General features: G+C 38.5%; 2 protein-coding genes and 1 long non-coding RNA gene across 3 annotated transcripts in view; 1 reads left to right on the top strand and 2 right to left on the bottom strand.

Moving 5' to 3' along the window:
* Positions 1–5,179: 5,179 nt before the first annotated feature.
* LOC128016293 (uncharacterized) lies at positions 5,180–5,784 on the bottom strand. Its single transcript, XR_008184131.1, has 3 exons — positions 5,650–5,784; positions 5,356–5,547; positions 5,180–5,230 (listed from the first exon to the last, which is right to left on the bottom strand). It is a non-coding gene; the product is annotated as an uncharacterized LOC128016293 (long non-coding RNA).
* Positions 5,785–5,825: 41 nt separating this feature from the next.
* On the bottom strand, positions 5,826–7,025 carry LOC128016390 (zinc finger BED domain-containing protein 4-like). The gene is made up of 3 exons (XM_052600861.1): positions 6,993–7,025; positions 5,870–6,612; positions 5,826–5,831 (listed from the first exon to the last, which is right to left on the bottom strand). Exons 2-3 carry the CDS (start codon positions 6,575–6,577, stop codon positions 5,826–5,828), a joined length of 714 nt encoding a protein of 237 aa, XP_052456821.1. The 5' UTR covers positions 6,578–6,612; positions 6,993–7,025.
* Positions 7,026–7,951: 926 nt separating this feature from the next.
* Positions 7,952–12,473, top strand: part of LOC128016391 (neuronal acetylcholine receptor subunit alpha-7-like) — a 30,125-nt gene continuing 25,603 nt past the window's right edge. Inside the window, exon 1 of the mRNA XM_052600862.1 lies at positions 7,952–8,168. Within this exon, the coding sequence (XP_052456822.1) occupies positions 7,952–8,168 (217 nt within the window). The remainder of the gene's footprint in view (positions 8,169–12,473) is intronic.

Here is a 12,473-nt window from a genome sequence, read left to right on the forward strand (position 1 = left end):
CTTGACATTGAGAAACACCTATGGTTGCCTCACAAGCAAATTAATAACACAGTTATAATGAATCCACAAGTGAATGAATCCAAGTTCTGAATGAATCATCATCATCCCATCATTATCACTCACAGGTAATGACTGAAATTACATGGCGTTGGACACACCTTTATGTTTGGGCACCATTTTAATTTATCTGTCAATGTAAGGTCCACCTCTTTTCTGTTGAGTGGCACACCGTTTCGGCTAGCCATCCATACAAACAACGGGAAGTGGAAGTCCTCCAAAGATTCCAAAGTTTGTAAAATAAATGGAAAAATCCTATTCATATGCCATGACAACCCTTATGAAAAAGAGATACACTGTACACTGGTACACTGCGTACTTTTGCACAACTTATTTACAATAAAATTATAGTTGAAATATATATTGTGTTTTTACCTTCCTATTATGGACTAAGTACATTTTTGTATGTGTGTAAATATATATTTTTTTACATTGATAAAAGTGTACTGCCAAAAGTAATGACTCTGTAACGAAAAGTCAGAGGCATTCAGATCCATGTGCAGAACTTTATTAAGAGAATGGTCAGACAGGCAGAAATCAGGAACAGCATCAGGTATGTCAGGGATAACCAGAATCATAATTGATAACAAGCAGAGGTCAGGTCAGGCAGCAGTGAGAATCAGAGTCAGTTTAAACAATCCAAGATCAGAAACGGGATGGACAAACACAGGGAAAACGCTCAGGGCTAAACAAGATTTTGCAAAGTGTCTGTGTGTGAGTACTGCTTATATGTGTGTGTGTAAATGAGGTGCAGGTGTGGCAAGGAGATTAGCTGATGAATGAGGTGCAGGTGTGGCAAGGTAATAGTGATGCAGTGACTCATGGAAGATGTAGTTCGGGGTGTGGTGCAACAGGATGAGAGGTGCTAGTGTCCAAGTGTTCTGGTGGTTGATCGGTGGAATGGTCCTGGGTGGAGTGCCCTCTACTGAAGTTCATGGGCACTCCAGCTAATGATCGTGAAAGACAATCAATTGTGTAAACATACAGTTTATTGTAATATAATATAACTGTATTTCATGTATTTAAATGCATTTGTAATCACACATTTGCAATGATGAAATTGATGCAATTTAGTACATTTAAAATATATTAACTTTAAATATAATATTGGATAATACAGTCAAAATTGTAATTAAGTACTTTGCATGTTAGTCAATACACCAAAAAAAAAAACCTTCTTTAAAGCATGATAAAAGTATTAAAACATAATTATTCGAAATGTACTTTTAATTTTTATTTTGACATTATTACGACGAGCACTTTTTAAAACTGTACTTGTGTACTGTACTGTGTTCCAAAACATAGTCATGAAAGTGTACTCTTTTTAAGTACACCTAAATTTTATAAATGTATACTTTTAAAATTAAGTACAAATCACACTGAATACAACTAAGTGCACTTCTTTTTCAAAAGGCAAAGATTTAACATCCATCAGTTCCACTAATTCTCACTAATTGGTGTGTTTTTTCTCCTTAATCTTAATGTTATATTGTGTCATTTTCAATAAAAAAGAAAAGAAAAGAAAACACCCTTATGCAGCCCAGTACATGACATGTATCTTTTTTTTTTTAATGAGGCCACTGTAATTTGCTGCCACTGTAAATATATTTTCATTCACATGTCATGTATTGGGCTCCATAGACCCCACTAGAATAGGCTAATGGCCAACTTTATTCTTGTACAAAGAGGTTCTGTCTTGAGCACTTGGCCTACCTAAAGTACTGAATGAAAAGTGTTTCTGTTGCTACTGTGTATTTGACAAATATCGCATCTAATTCACTTCAGGGATAAAGTATGCAAACACCACACAAATGACAAGTAGAAGAAAGTGTCCGCCTTGGCTTTGACTGGAACAATCTCCTCCCTGATTGGTTAAAACCATCTTAATTCAGACACACCTCCTAGCTTGTCCAAACTGGTCGAGAAAGTTGTTCAGATTACCAGTGGGATCTGGTTTAAACCCGATCAGCCATTTTGCTCAACCAGACTAGACCATCACCTGTACTGTATGTTCCAAAAGGAACTTGATCTGAATTCATTAAATTTATTTTTTTTCTATGAGTGTTTCACTAATTTGATGCAATCTTTTAAAGTAGTGGGTGTTTTTCTGTGTCATGTTTTGTGCCTGGTTGCTCTCATAATTGCTCTCTATGTGTTGATACAGCTGTAGACCCTCTGAAAAATTATGCTTCTTTCTTGGCCATTTCCAGCAGGCTGCCGCCTATAGTTATATCTATAGTTAAATATTATTAAGCACCATAACTGTTTCAACATTGATAATAATAACAAATGTTTCTTTAATCACCAAATCAGCATATTAGAAGTATTTTTTAAGGATACCTTGACTCTGAAAATTCAGTTTTGCCTTCAGTGGAAAAAACTACATTTTAAATTTAGTTTAAAAGCTTTAGCTTTAAAAGTAAATTGTAATTTGATAATTTATTTAATTGGAATCACTTTTTAAATTGTATATTTGAAAAACAACAACAACAACGATGTCATCATCTGTTAATGTGGATGCTTATAGTGTTCTTGTTGTCTTTATCATTTTAGTGATCAATCTTGGTATGAACAGGTTTTAAATAAACTCTTATGTAGATGTATGATTTAAAACTGAACAGATTCTTCCCAAAAATATGCCAATCTTGATTATGCATGGCCTCTTTCTCTCTGGAGTATTGTTTACATTGCACAGTCACTTATTTATCAGCCCATTCTTGAGTATTTTCACATTCAGTCATCACATAAAATGCTAAAGGGAATAGAGTCCATTTCAGTTTCTTGATAACCTGTTGCAGAATAGAGAAATGATTACTATGAGAAGGGTGTAGCAGAGCGCTGGGAAATCTGAGGTTAATTTAACGCTCCCTCAGCCACTTTCTGAACCTTGAAAGCTTGTTTGCTCTGGCATTCGTTAGTGCTGTTTGTGTTCATAATCATCTTTTTTTTCTGTGAAGCCCATCTCCAGCGATAAAGAAATGCTGCCTCCAAACAATGTATATGCACATAGTCGATAACAAAAGATGCTAAATAATTTCTTTTGCTGTTTTATTAATTATAATAAATGTCATCCATTTATGACTATATACTTCAAATGATATTCCAGATAATGCGTTTGATCGTTACCAAATAATTAAGTTATTTCTTTATATTAAAAAGGTCTATTGTTATAAACAGTACATGTTAAATGGCATATTCATATTCACATTCACCGTATTTGTCAGGATCCTGCCCTGACAGTCCTGTCCATGTTGTCGCTGTTCCATGTTTCTTTGTTTGTTTTGTGTCTAAGCACATGGTTCTGTCTTTGGTCGTGTGTGCCACGTGCTCCTCTTGTCCCACCTCCTTGTTACCCCTGGTCACGCCCCCTTGTTTTGTCTGCTTGATTGTTTTCACCTGATCCTCATGTATACTGCTCTATATATCGGGTTCTCTTTCCTTGTGTCTCTGCTGGTTCGTTTTTGGTTTTTACTTGTCTCTTGGCCCAGAATTTATCCCTCTGAGCCTGATCCTTATTTTTGATCTCTTCTAGTTATTTATTTCCTTTTTGGTATTTAGTTTTGTCTAGTTTAAAAGAAAGGAAATAAATATTTTTGTGTTTTCTAATCTAGTTTTGTTTGAGCATTCTTATTGTTCCTCCCAGTACCGCTAAGGGGAGACTGGCACTCCAACAGGCAGTGGCATCACTCTGCCAGCAGGGCCGGGAGGTTGTTTCATTTGCCCAGTTTTTGTGGACCATGGCAAGGGGCTTGGAGTATCCGGACTCCACTCTAAAGGAGGCCTTTAATCTCTGCTTGGATGATCCCCTACCGCAATGGGAGATGGAGCAACTAAGAGGCATAGATTATTGGACATTTTTTTAAATATTTGCACCATCGCAAGGACTGGCAGATTCTTACACCCCCAGAGTCAGCCTGCAGGGACAATGCCACCTTCCCTCCCACACCGAGTCAAATTCAAGACCTTATTCCGTCTCCTACATTGAAGCGTAGACTGAGGAGGAAGAGAGCTGCCCAGAACGCCGCCATCAGTAGCAGAGCCGGTCGAATCTGCCCTTGCAATGCCAGAGCCGGTCGTGCCCACGCCAGTCAGTCTAGAGCCGGTCGTGCCCACGCCAGTCAGTCTAGAGCCGGTCGTGCCCACGCCAGTCAGTTTAGAGCCGGTCGTGCCCACGCCAGTCAGTTTAGAGCCGGTCGTGCCCACGCCAGTCAGTCTAGAGCCGGTCATGCCCACGCCAGTCAGTCCAGAGTTGATTCAAAGTGTTGAAGTCACCCCAGAAGCTGCCAGTCATGCACATTTGAGCCCTCATAGATGTAAGAAGAGGACGGCACCCATTGTGCAGCCAAGTGCTCTCCTTTCAAAGGTCCCAAGCACACTGTGCCAAGAGGGCCTGAGTCCAGAGTTTGCCAGTCCATTGACTCGGGAGGGTCCTAGTCAGGTGCCCCAGAGTCCAGTGGTTCCTAGTGGTGGGCAGAGCGAGGCTTCATGAAACACTGAAACAGTTGAAGCAAAGTGCCGTATTTGTTTCGAGGCTTCGAAACTTTACCGACACCCGTCTCCACGGTGACACCTAGTGGCCAATTGCCCATGTTATCTGAAACAACTTTGACAACAAGCCATTTAAAAATAAATAAAAATATTTTGTTTTCGTTAATGTGGTGATATTTTAAAATCCTATAATAATATCCTATATAATCCTATATCATAATAATAACTAGGTTATTTTGGTCATGAAAAATGAATAAAACAAATAAATCCACAATGGTCTAATTTGTTTTTTTTTTTTAAAGATTTTTATTCAAAAATATTAATTGCTCTGCTGTGGAAGGGCTTAGCCTACTTCTTTTTTTACTGATAATTTCTCCAGCCTTAGAAAAAATCCTCTCACAAGGGACACTTGTTGCTGGCATGCATAGATATTTTTTAGCAAGGACATACAAATGAGGAAAAATCACAGCTCTCTCTTTCCAGTAACTTAGTGGATCATGGGTTCTTGGCAAAAATGCATCTTTTAGGTACTTTTTAACTTCTACTGTGGCATCTGCTGTGGCACTGTGTATCGCCTGGGTTTCATGGATACGACTATCAAAAAGTTCCCATAAACTGTCCTGGGTTTCTGTTGTTGATGTTGTTGTTGATGATGATGATGATGGGCCTGATGTTGACTGTGGCTCTGAATGAAAGTAAAAACAACAATTAGTTACTAAGTCTAAACTGACAGCATATATGAAGTATAAGTCACATAATTATTCAGATGACATAACTCCATAATGTCAGATGAAGAGTGAAACTGCTTACCAGGAGTTGCTGTGTTTGAACGCATCAGCGAAGCACACTCCAGTGTGATCTGCTTTTCAGCCTCCTGGGCTTTGGCAGGATTTCCAAAACCCACATTTTTGAACCTTGGGTCCAGCAGTGTAGCCAGAGCCAAGGCTCTGAATGACTCGTACCCACCACATCTTGAGTGCAGACCTTCTTGCAGGTGTGTGCCTGTTCAAAACACAAGCAAACCATATTGGTTATATTGATAAAAAATAATATGACAGTTGTGGCCAATACATTACATACAGTAGTATGGTCATTGTGGCCTACCTAATTGTGCAGTTGATTCCTGTGCTGATTGGCCTTTTTTCTGCGATAGCTTGTGCTGCAACATCCTGTAAAGTGGTATGAGCTTTGAAGCAGACACTCTCTGTTCCTCTGACAACTCTGTCGTTGCGAGTTTGATAGGCTGCAGTAGTGACAATGATTCTTGTATAATGGTATACTCAAAACTTGTCAGCGGAGCAGTATCACTGTTTACATTTGATACCGCTGCACCCACTGGCTCTCGTTGCTCATACAAGCGCTGCAACATGTCGTAAGTGCTGTTCCATCTTGTGTCCACCTCCTGCATCAGTTTCAGAGCTGGTCTGCCCATCAAGCCCTGCATCTCCACAAGCTTGTCCTTTGCTTTGCAGCTGGATCTAAATAACCCCACTATCTTTCTGGCTTTCTGTCGTATTTCATTGATGAGTGGGGTTTGATCTAGGGCCTTTTTTACAATTAAATTTAAATTGTGGGCAAAACATGGGACATGCCGAAGGTTCAGTAGCTGGGCACTTAAGATCATGTTGGATGCATTATCAGTCACCATACACTGAACTTTGGTGGTTATTCCCCACTCGGCCATTAGCAAAGCTTTAGCCTCCATGAGATGCTGGGCTGTGTGTGTTTGGTAAAACCTCCTTACACCCAGTACAACAGTTGCCAGCTTTGCCTCTGGTGTTATGTAGTGGCAAGTAACACCAAGGTATCCGTCCATATTAATGGAGGACCACATGTCAGCTGTAAGGCTAACAAAATCTGCCTTTTTTAGGTCCTCCATTGTCTTCTCCTTAGAAATGTTGTACCTTTCGGTTACCATCGTTTTAAGTGCCTTCCGGGATGGGAGGACATAGCTTGGATCAAGTTTGTTCACAAAAGCCATGAAACCCTCATCCTCCACGATAGTGAAGGGCTGCAAATCCTTTACCACCATGTCTACAAGAGCCTCATCCAATTCCCTCTGTCTGCCTTTTAAAAGAAAATAAAGATAAAAGATTAAAAGTACTTTCACAAAACTAAATTTCAAAAACAATAAAAGCTTTTTCAAGTTTGGAAAAGTTTATGCTCAGTGTGCAAAGACAGATCAAATACAATATAAAATTACAACAATTAGGAAAACCAAAATGTTGTCTTCAAGCCTATAAAAATATCTATGTAATACAGTGACTAAGTTTGTGAGATGTTACATTTACATATTCAGAGTGAAGCTGTTTTCAACATGATTGGGAGTTTTGGAAAAGATTGACGTTACGTTGTAAGGCTGGTGGACACAAGCCTAAGTCTATTTAAAACTATGGACTTTCTAAACAGTGTTACATGAAGTACATATTATATCAAACAATGTATACCTTGTTTAGATGGCCCAGCAGTGTCAGTAGCAGGCCTAGTACAGGGGGAATGTTACCATCCTCTGCACACTGCAAAATGGCAGGATGAGTGCTCCTCAAATGGCGCATCATGGATGATGTATTGTTGAAGTAGGCTAGCTGCCTATCACAATACATACATCTCACTTTATTTGGGGTTTCCAAATGGAAATGCTCCCACACCACAGATTTACGGCATCTCTTCTGTGGAGCCTCCATTTCTATCTATTCTATTAATGTCTATATATATCTATCTATCTATGAATCTATATATTTATGAAAGTATATATATATATATATATATATATATATATATATATGAATCTCTCTCTCTCTCTCTATATATATATATTAATATATGAATCTATATATAAATTTATATATCTATGAATCTATCTATCTATATATATATGAATCTATCTAAATTCTATATCTCTAACTACTGTGCTATCTGTCAATATCTAACTTAGCCTATATAAATGTGTCACTATATCTATCCTAACTATCTGTCACTGTCTTTAGTTTATCAGTAAATATATTTAACTTAAATGTAACCTAAATATAACTAACTAAATCGCACTATAAATGTCAATAAATCGTAAACGCTATCTCAAAATCTTTCTCCTCTCACAAAAAACCCACGAGGTGAAGGTGCATTAACTCCTCTTTTAAACTTTGTGGCAGTTGAGACAGATGTGCGATTGTGTGGTTTGTTCCCGCCCCTGTCAATCAAACGCAGACTCGGCAAGCGTGCCACCTGTCGGTCGAGACACTTATGAAACGCGCAGAAGCTTCGTTTAGCCATAGTCACGTGACATGGGTGTTTTGAATCACAGTTCGGAGCAGTGTTTCGAAACATCTACGCTTCGGGATCTCGACACTGTGTCGAAACGTTAGTTTCGCGTCAGCCATCCCTAGTGGTTCCAAAGGACCTGATTCTGATGGTTCCTCCAGTGGTCGAGGAGGACCAGTGTCAGGAGAGCTCTAACACATTGGTCCAGGAGGACCAGACTCAGTTGGTCCTGTATTCAGTGGGTCCAGAGGTATACAGTCTGGAACCAATCCCCAAGTCTGTCCAGTCTTCTCCAGTCATTCCAGAGCCAGATTGCAAACCCTTACCCTTGCCGAGTCAAGTCCCAGATCACCTTCTGACTCCAAGTAAGCATAGGGCAAGAAGGAAGAGTACAGCCCAGAATTCTGCATCTGTCTCAGAGTCAGTCAAGTCTGCTCCAGTTATTCCAGAGCTAATCCAGCCTGCCACAGGCATTCCAGAGCCAATCAAGTCAGATCCTGCTGTTTCAAAGCTAGTAGAGATGGTCCCTAGATTTTCATCTAATCTTTTTTAAGTGATTCCAGTTTGGGATTTTGTTTTTATGCTCATACTCTTGGATCATATCTTTGGATAGCTTTTGGTTTTCTTTTACTTTGTTCTAACTTTGTTTTCAAATGTCCATGTCATTTTGAGTCTAGTCTTGTTTTTTGTGTATTGTCCTGTCTTGCCGTCACTCAGATTTCCTGGCCACTGAACCCCACTGCCTGGAAGCGGCTCACCTCTCTGATGTGTCAAGTCTCTGGTCTTGTGAGTCTCTACCTGGTGACTAGACTGGTGACATTTGAGTTTTGCTTGAAGCTACGGGTTTCCTGTGTCTACCTGGCCCTTCCTCTGGAGCTGCCTACTCCGTGCTTGGGCCCGTGGTCATCTTGGACTGTCTCAGTGGTCATCCCTCCTTCCCGTATTGTTGTCTGCCCTGCCCATCTGTTTGAACCTTTACACTGCAAATTCCCCCAGCTGTTCCAGTCTATGTTTTGTTAATAAAATACCCTTGTCTGCTCATTTTGCATTTGGGTCCCATTTCTTGCAGATCCCTGACAGTATTGTTCATACATATGATCATTTTAGGCAATATGAGTTGTTTCAAGAGTTTACACAACAGCTGTTCATTACCATTTTTCAATCTCTGTTTAATCCCAGCAATATTCTATGCCCTGCTTTAGTCACGGTGTGCTTCAGTAATGCTCGGGGCTGTGTTCAGGTTGGCCTTAGGGCAAGTGCGATGCATTGAACATAATAAATAACAGGTGTATGGGCTGAGTGGGGGGTGGGGGGGCTTCCAGCTGTCCCAGCAGTCTCAGGTCATGTCCTCCCCATCTGCCGCTTCAGCTCCCCATGTTTCCCAACACCTGAAGTGCGTCTGTTAGGTGGTGCCCTCGTCTTTCAGCCAGGGGTCAGAACCCTTCTTCACTAATGCTGCCAAACCACAAGAGGGAGGCCAGAATATTTTCCAGATGGGATTTTGACAGAATTTTGAAACGAATGATTTCAAAGATATAAAACATGAAATTCTGTCATGACAGCTCTCAGAATAGTTCAGCATGGTAATGGATTTGTCAGTGTTAGGGTTTATTTTGTCTTGGTGGAATAGATCTGCTATGCTACTGCTCCTGTTTTTGCCGCTGCTGCAGAGCAAGTATAGAGACTTGCAACTGGCAGTAAATGCACAGACATGCTGCTGCTGCACAAACAGCACACAGGAAATTACCTGTAGCAGATCTACACGGAAGGAGCTATTATTTATTTATTTATAAATTAATATCATCATAAACAAAAGCTAAATGGTCTATAATATGTACAGTAAGTAAAAGTATTGCTTAAGGAAAAAAATGTTGATAGTCAATATTCAATTTAGTTTACTTGCTATAAATAAAGACAACTTTGAAAGGTCTTAATGTTTATTGTGATGTCATTTTAAAAACTATGCCTCATATTTCTTGTTATGTTCAACACACACACACACACACACACACCACTGATCTATAATATAGATCAGTGACACACACACAGATTGGGTTTCCATGCTTTATGGGGATATTCCATAGACGTAATTGTTTTTATATTGTACAAACTGTATTTTCTATACCCTAACTCTAAGCTAACCAAACCCTCACAGAAAAAAATCAGCTGCTGCTGCAAAAAAGAGCATTCTGTATGATTTATAAGCTTATTTCTTTATTGGGACCAAAACTGTCCCAATAAGGACAAGAATTTTGGATATTGCCATAACGTAGGGTATAACTGAACCACAAAATAATCAAATAAATCAAATAATAAAATCCTCAATAATTTCTTCAGTCAGTAAAAGCTAGCCAATATGCAATTTGCACATCAACAGTTTGGTGTCAATGGAAATTGATTATTTAAATAAAATAGTTTCTTTTTTTCCCCTATGGGGTGTGTTATTTGCTTTTAGACACACTGAAGAAAAAAAAAACACAAACACAAAAAACCTTTTGATTAGACCAATAGAAAATGCATTTTTAAATAAATGACATGATTGTTTAACTTTTTTTCAGTGTAGCAGCAGTCTAGTAAAGAAATTGTACATGCTAGTCTAAAGGTTATCAATAGAAACAATAGATCCTGAAGGAGTTTTGTTTATGACCAGCTGTTAAAATCCATTGTTGTTAGCTACAACAAAAGTCAGACTCGAGTAAATGAATGAATCTTTAAACGGTTTAATCTGCAACCTTCTCCTAGTCTCAAAACTTTAATTCATATTATGACTGTTGTTTGACTGAAATCGATCCAAAGAAGAATAATTTCAGACCTGACCAGAAAGCAACCCCTAGCAATGCAATTATGTTCTATGGGCATTTGTTACTCATCCATAGGCTCTCAAACAGAGTAATTGCATTGCCTAGTCACTCTGGCCAAGTATTTATAACAATGCAACAACTGCTTAGGGAGCTTTTATAGTGTGGGGCCAGGCTATGATTGATGGGATATCAAAGTGACCCCACCAATAGCATTTTGCAATAAATGCAGTTTTCATATCACCAGACCACAACACACTCACCTGCAGAGCTGGGTCACATAAACACAGGATTCTCCAAGCAGACACAGACTTTAGATAGGAAGTAACAACTGTTTTAGCACTTCTGAGTGCGATGCATACTTAGGCCTTCTTGCATAAAAAAAGTGCCCTATAACAATTGCACTGCTTGCTCACTAATTTTGAACATTTGAATGAATATATGCATTATAATGTAATACACAGCTGAATGACTATGTGGTTTGCATTTATCTCCAAAGTTTATAAACCTGTTGCAGAATTTATACAAATGCCAGAGATAATATATTTTATTTGGAACTACCTTTTCTGAACTTACATAAAATATTTACAATAAGTAAATAAATGAATACAAATAAAAATGTATACCGGTCATCCTGTTTACAAATGTTTACATCCTCTTTGCCTTGTTGAGCATCTATGAATGTTTGCACTCTTTGTATACAAAGTCTGTTAAAATACAGGTCAATGTACCATGTTAACATGACAGAATTTTGCATGTGCTGTGCATTTCACAGGTGTTTTACCCATATTTTGGAGTACACATTGCCTTGTGTTATAGAATATACTTAATGTGTTGTTATGTGTCATGATGAATAAAATGAACTGTCTCTCAGTGGTGTCATATCACATAAAAATGTCTGTTTTGATAACATGATCATGTTGATCTACAGGACCAGCTTGATCAAAGTTTTCAATTATTCACCAGCTCTCGCGGAGGTCATGAGACCATTTCAATTTTCCATCTTTTCCATATTCAGGTACACAAGTCAAGTCTCCTCTTCTCCCCTTTCTCTCCTTCATTCCCTTTCTATTTTTCTATGTTTTAAAAAGAACTCCTTGCACATTTTGTAGTTGGATGCCCTCAATTAGATTATGAAGAAGAAGAAGAAATACAGAATGTTTAATGCATATCAAATGAATCCTGAGCATAGCTGCATATAAGATATTAAAGTGTGTCTGTGCATGATAAATAACCGATTCATTGGATTTGAGTCTTGTCTGGGATCTGCAGGTAACAGTGGCAGATGTGCAGTGATACAGGACATGCAGATGGGATACTGGGTTTGGGAATGCCTGCTATCAGAGAGACTCATGCTTTCAGACTCATTGCTCATTTCCAGCATATAAAACCCAGACTGCATTATGCAAATTTATTATGACTAAAAAGCCAGACCGAAATGAATAGATAAGGAAGCTGTTTTAATTACACATTTTTATTGTATTCATCCATAGAACAAATGACTATAATGACTTGTCACAGGGATAAGTCTATTGTAGGGAAGGACAGAGTTTTTTTCTTCTTTGTTTATTTGTTTTGTGTTTGACCGTTTTTCTAGAAAGTGAAAATGTGATTTTGAAATTTTTAGAATCTTTCATAAGCTTTGCTGCCGAGATTGTCTAGGTTACAGCTTATTGTGCACAGAGGAATACTACAATGAGACAAAACACAATACAATAAAGTAGATTTGAAGTGTGAACAAAATACACAACAGCACATGACATAGCCTACATATAGCTTAATGTGTACATTTATGATGAAAAGGGGAATGTAGTATGCCATGAAGTTATGGGTATGGACAGGTAATTGAATAAATATTTAGAGTTTTATTTA

Source organism: Carassius gibelio, chromosome A7, assembly GCF_023724105.1.
Source record: "Carassius gibelio isolate Cgi1373 ecotype wild population from Czech Republic chromosome A7, carGib1.2-hapl.c, whole genome shotgun sequence".
NCBI lineage: Eukaryota > Metazoa > Chordata > Actinopteri > Cypriniformes > Cyprinidae > Carassius > Carassius gibelio.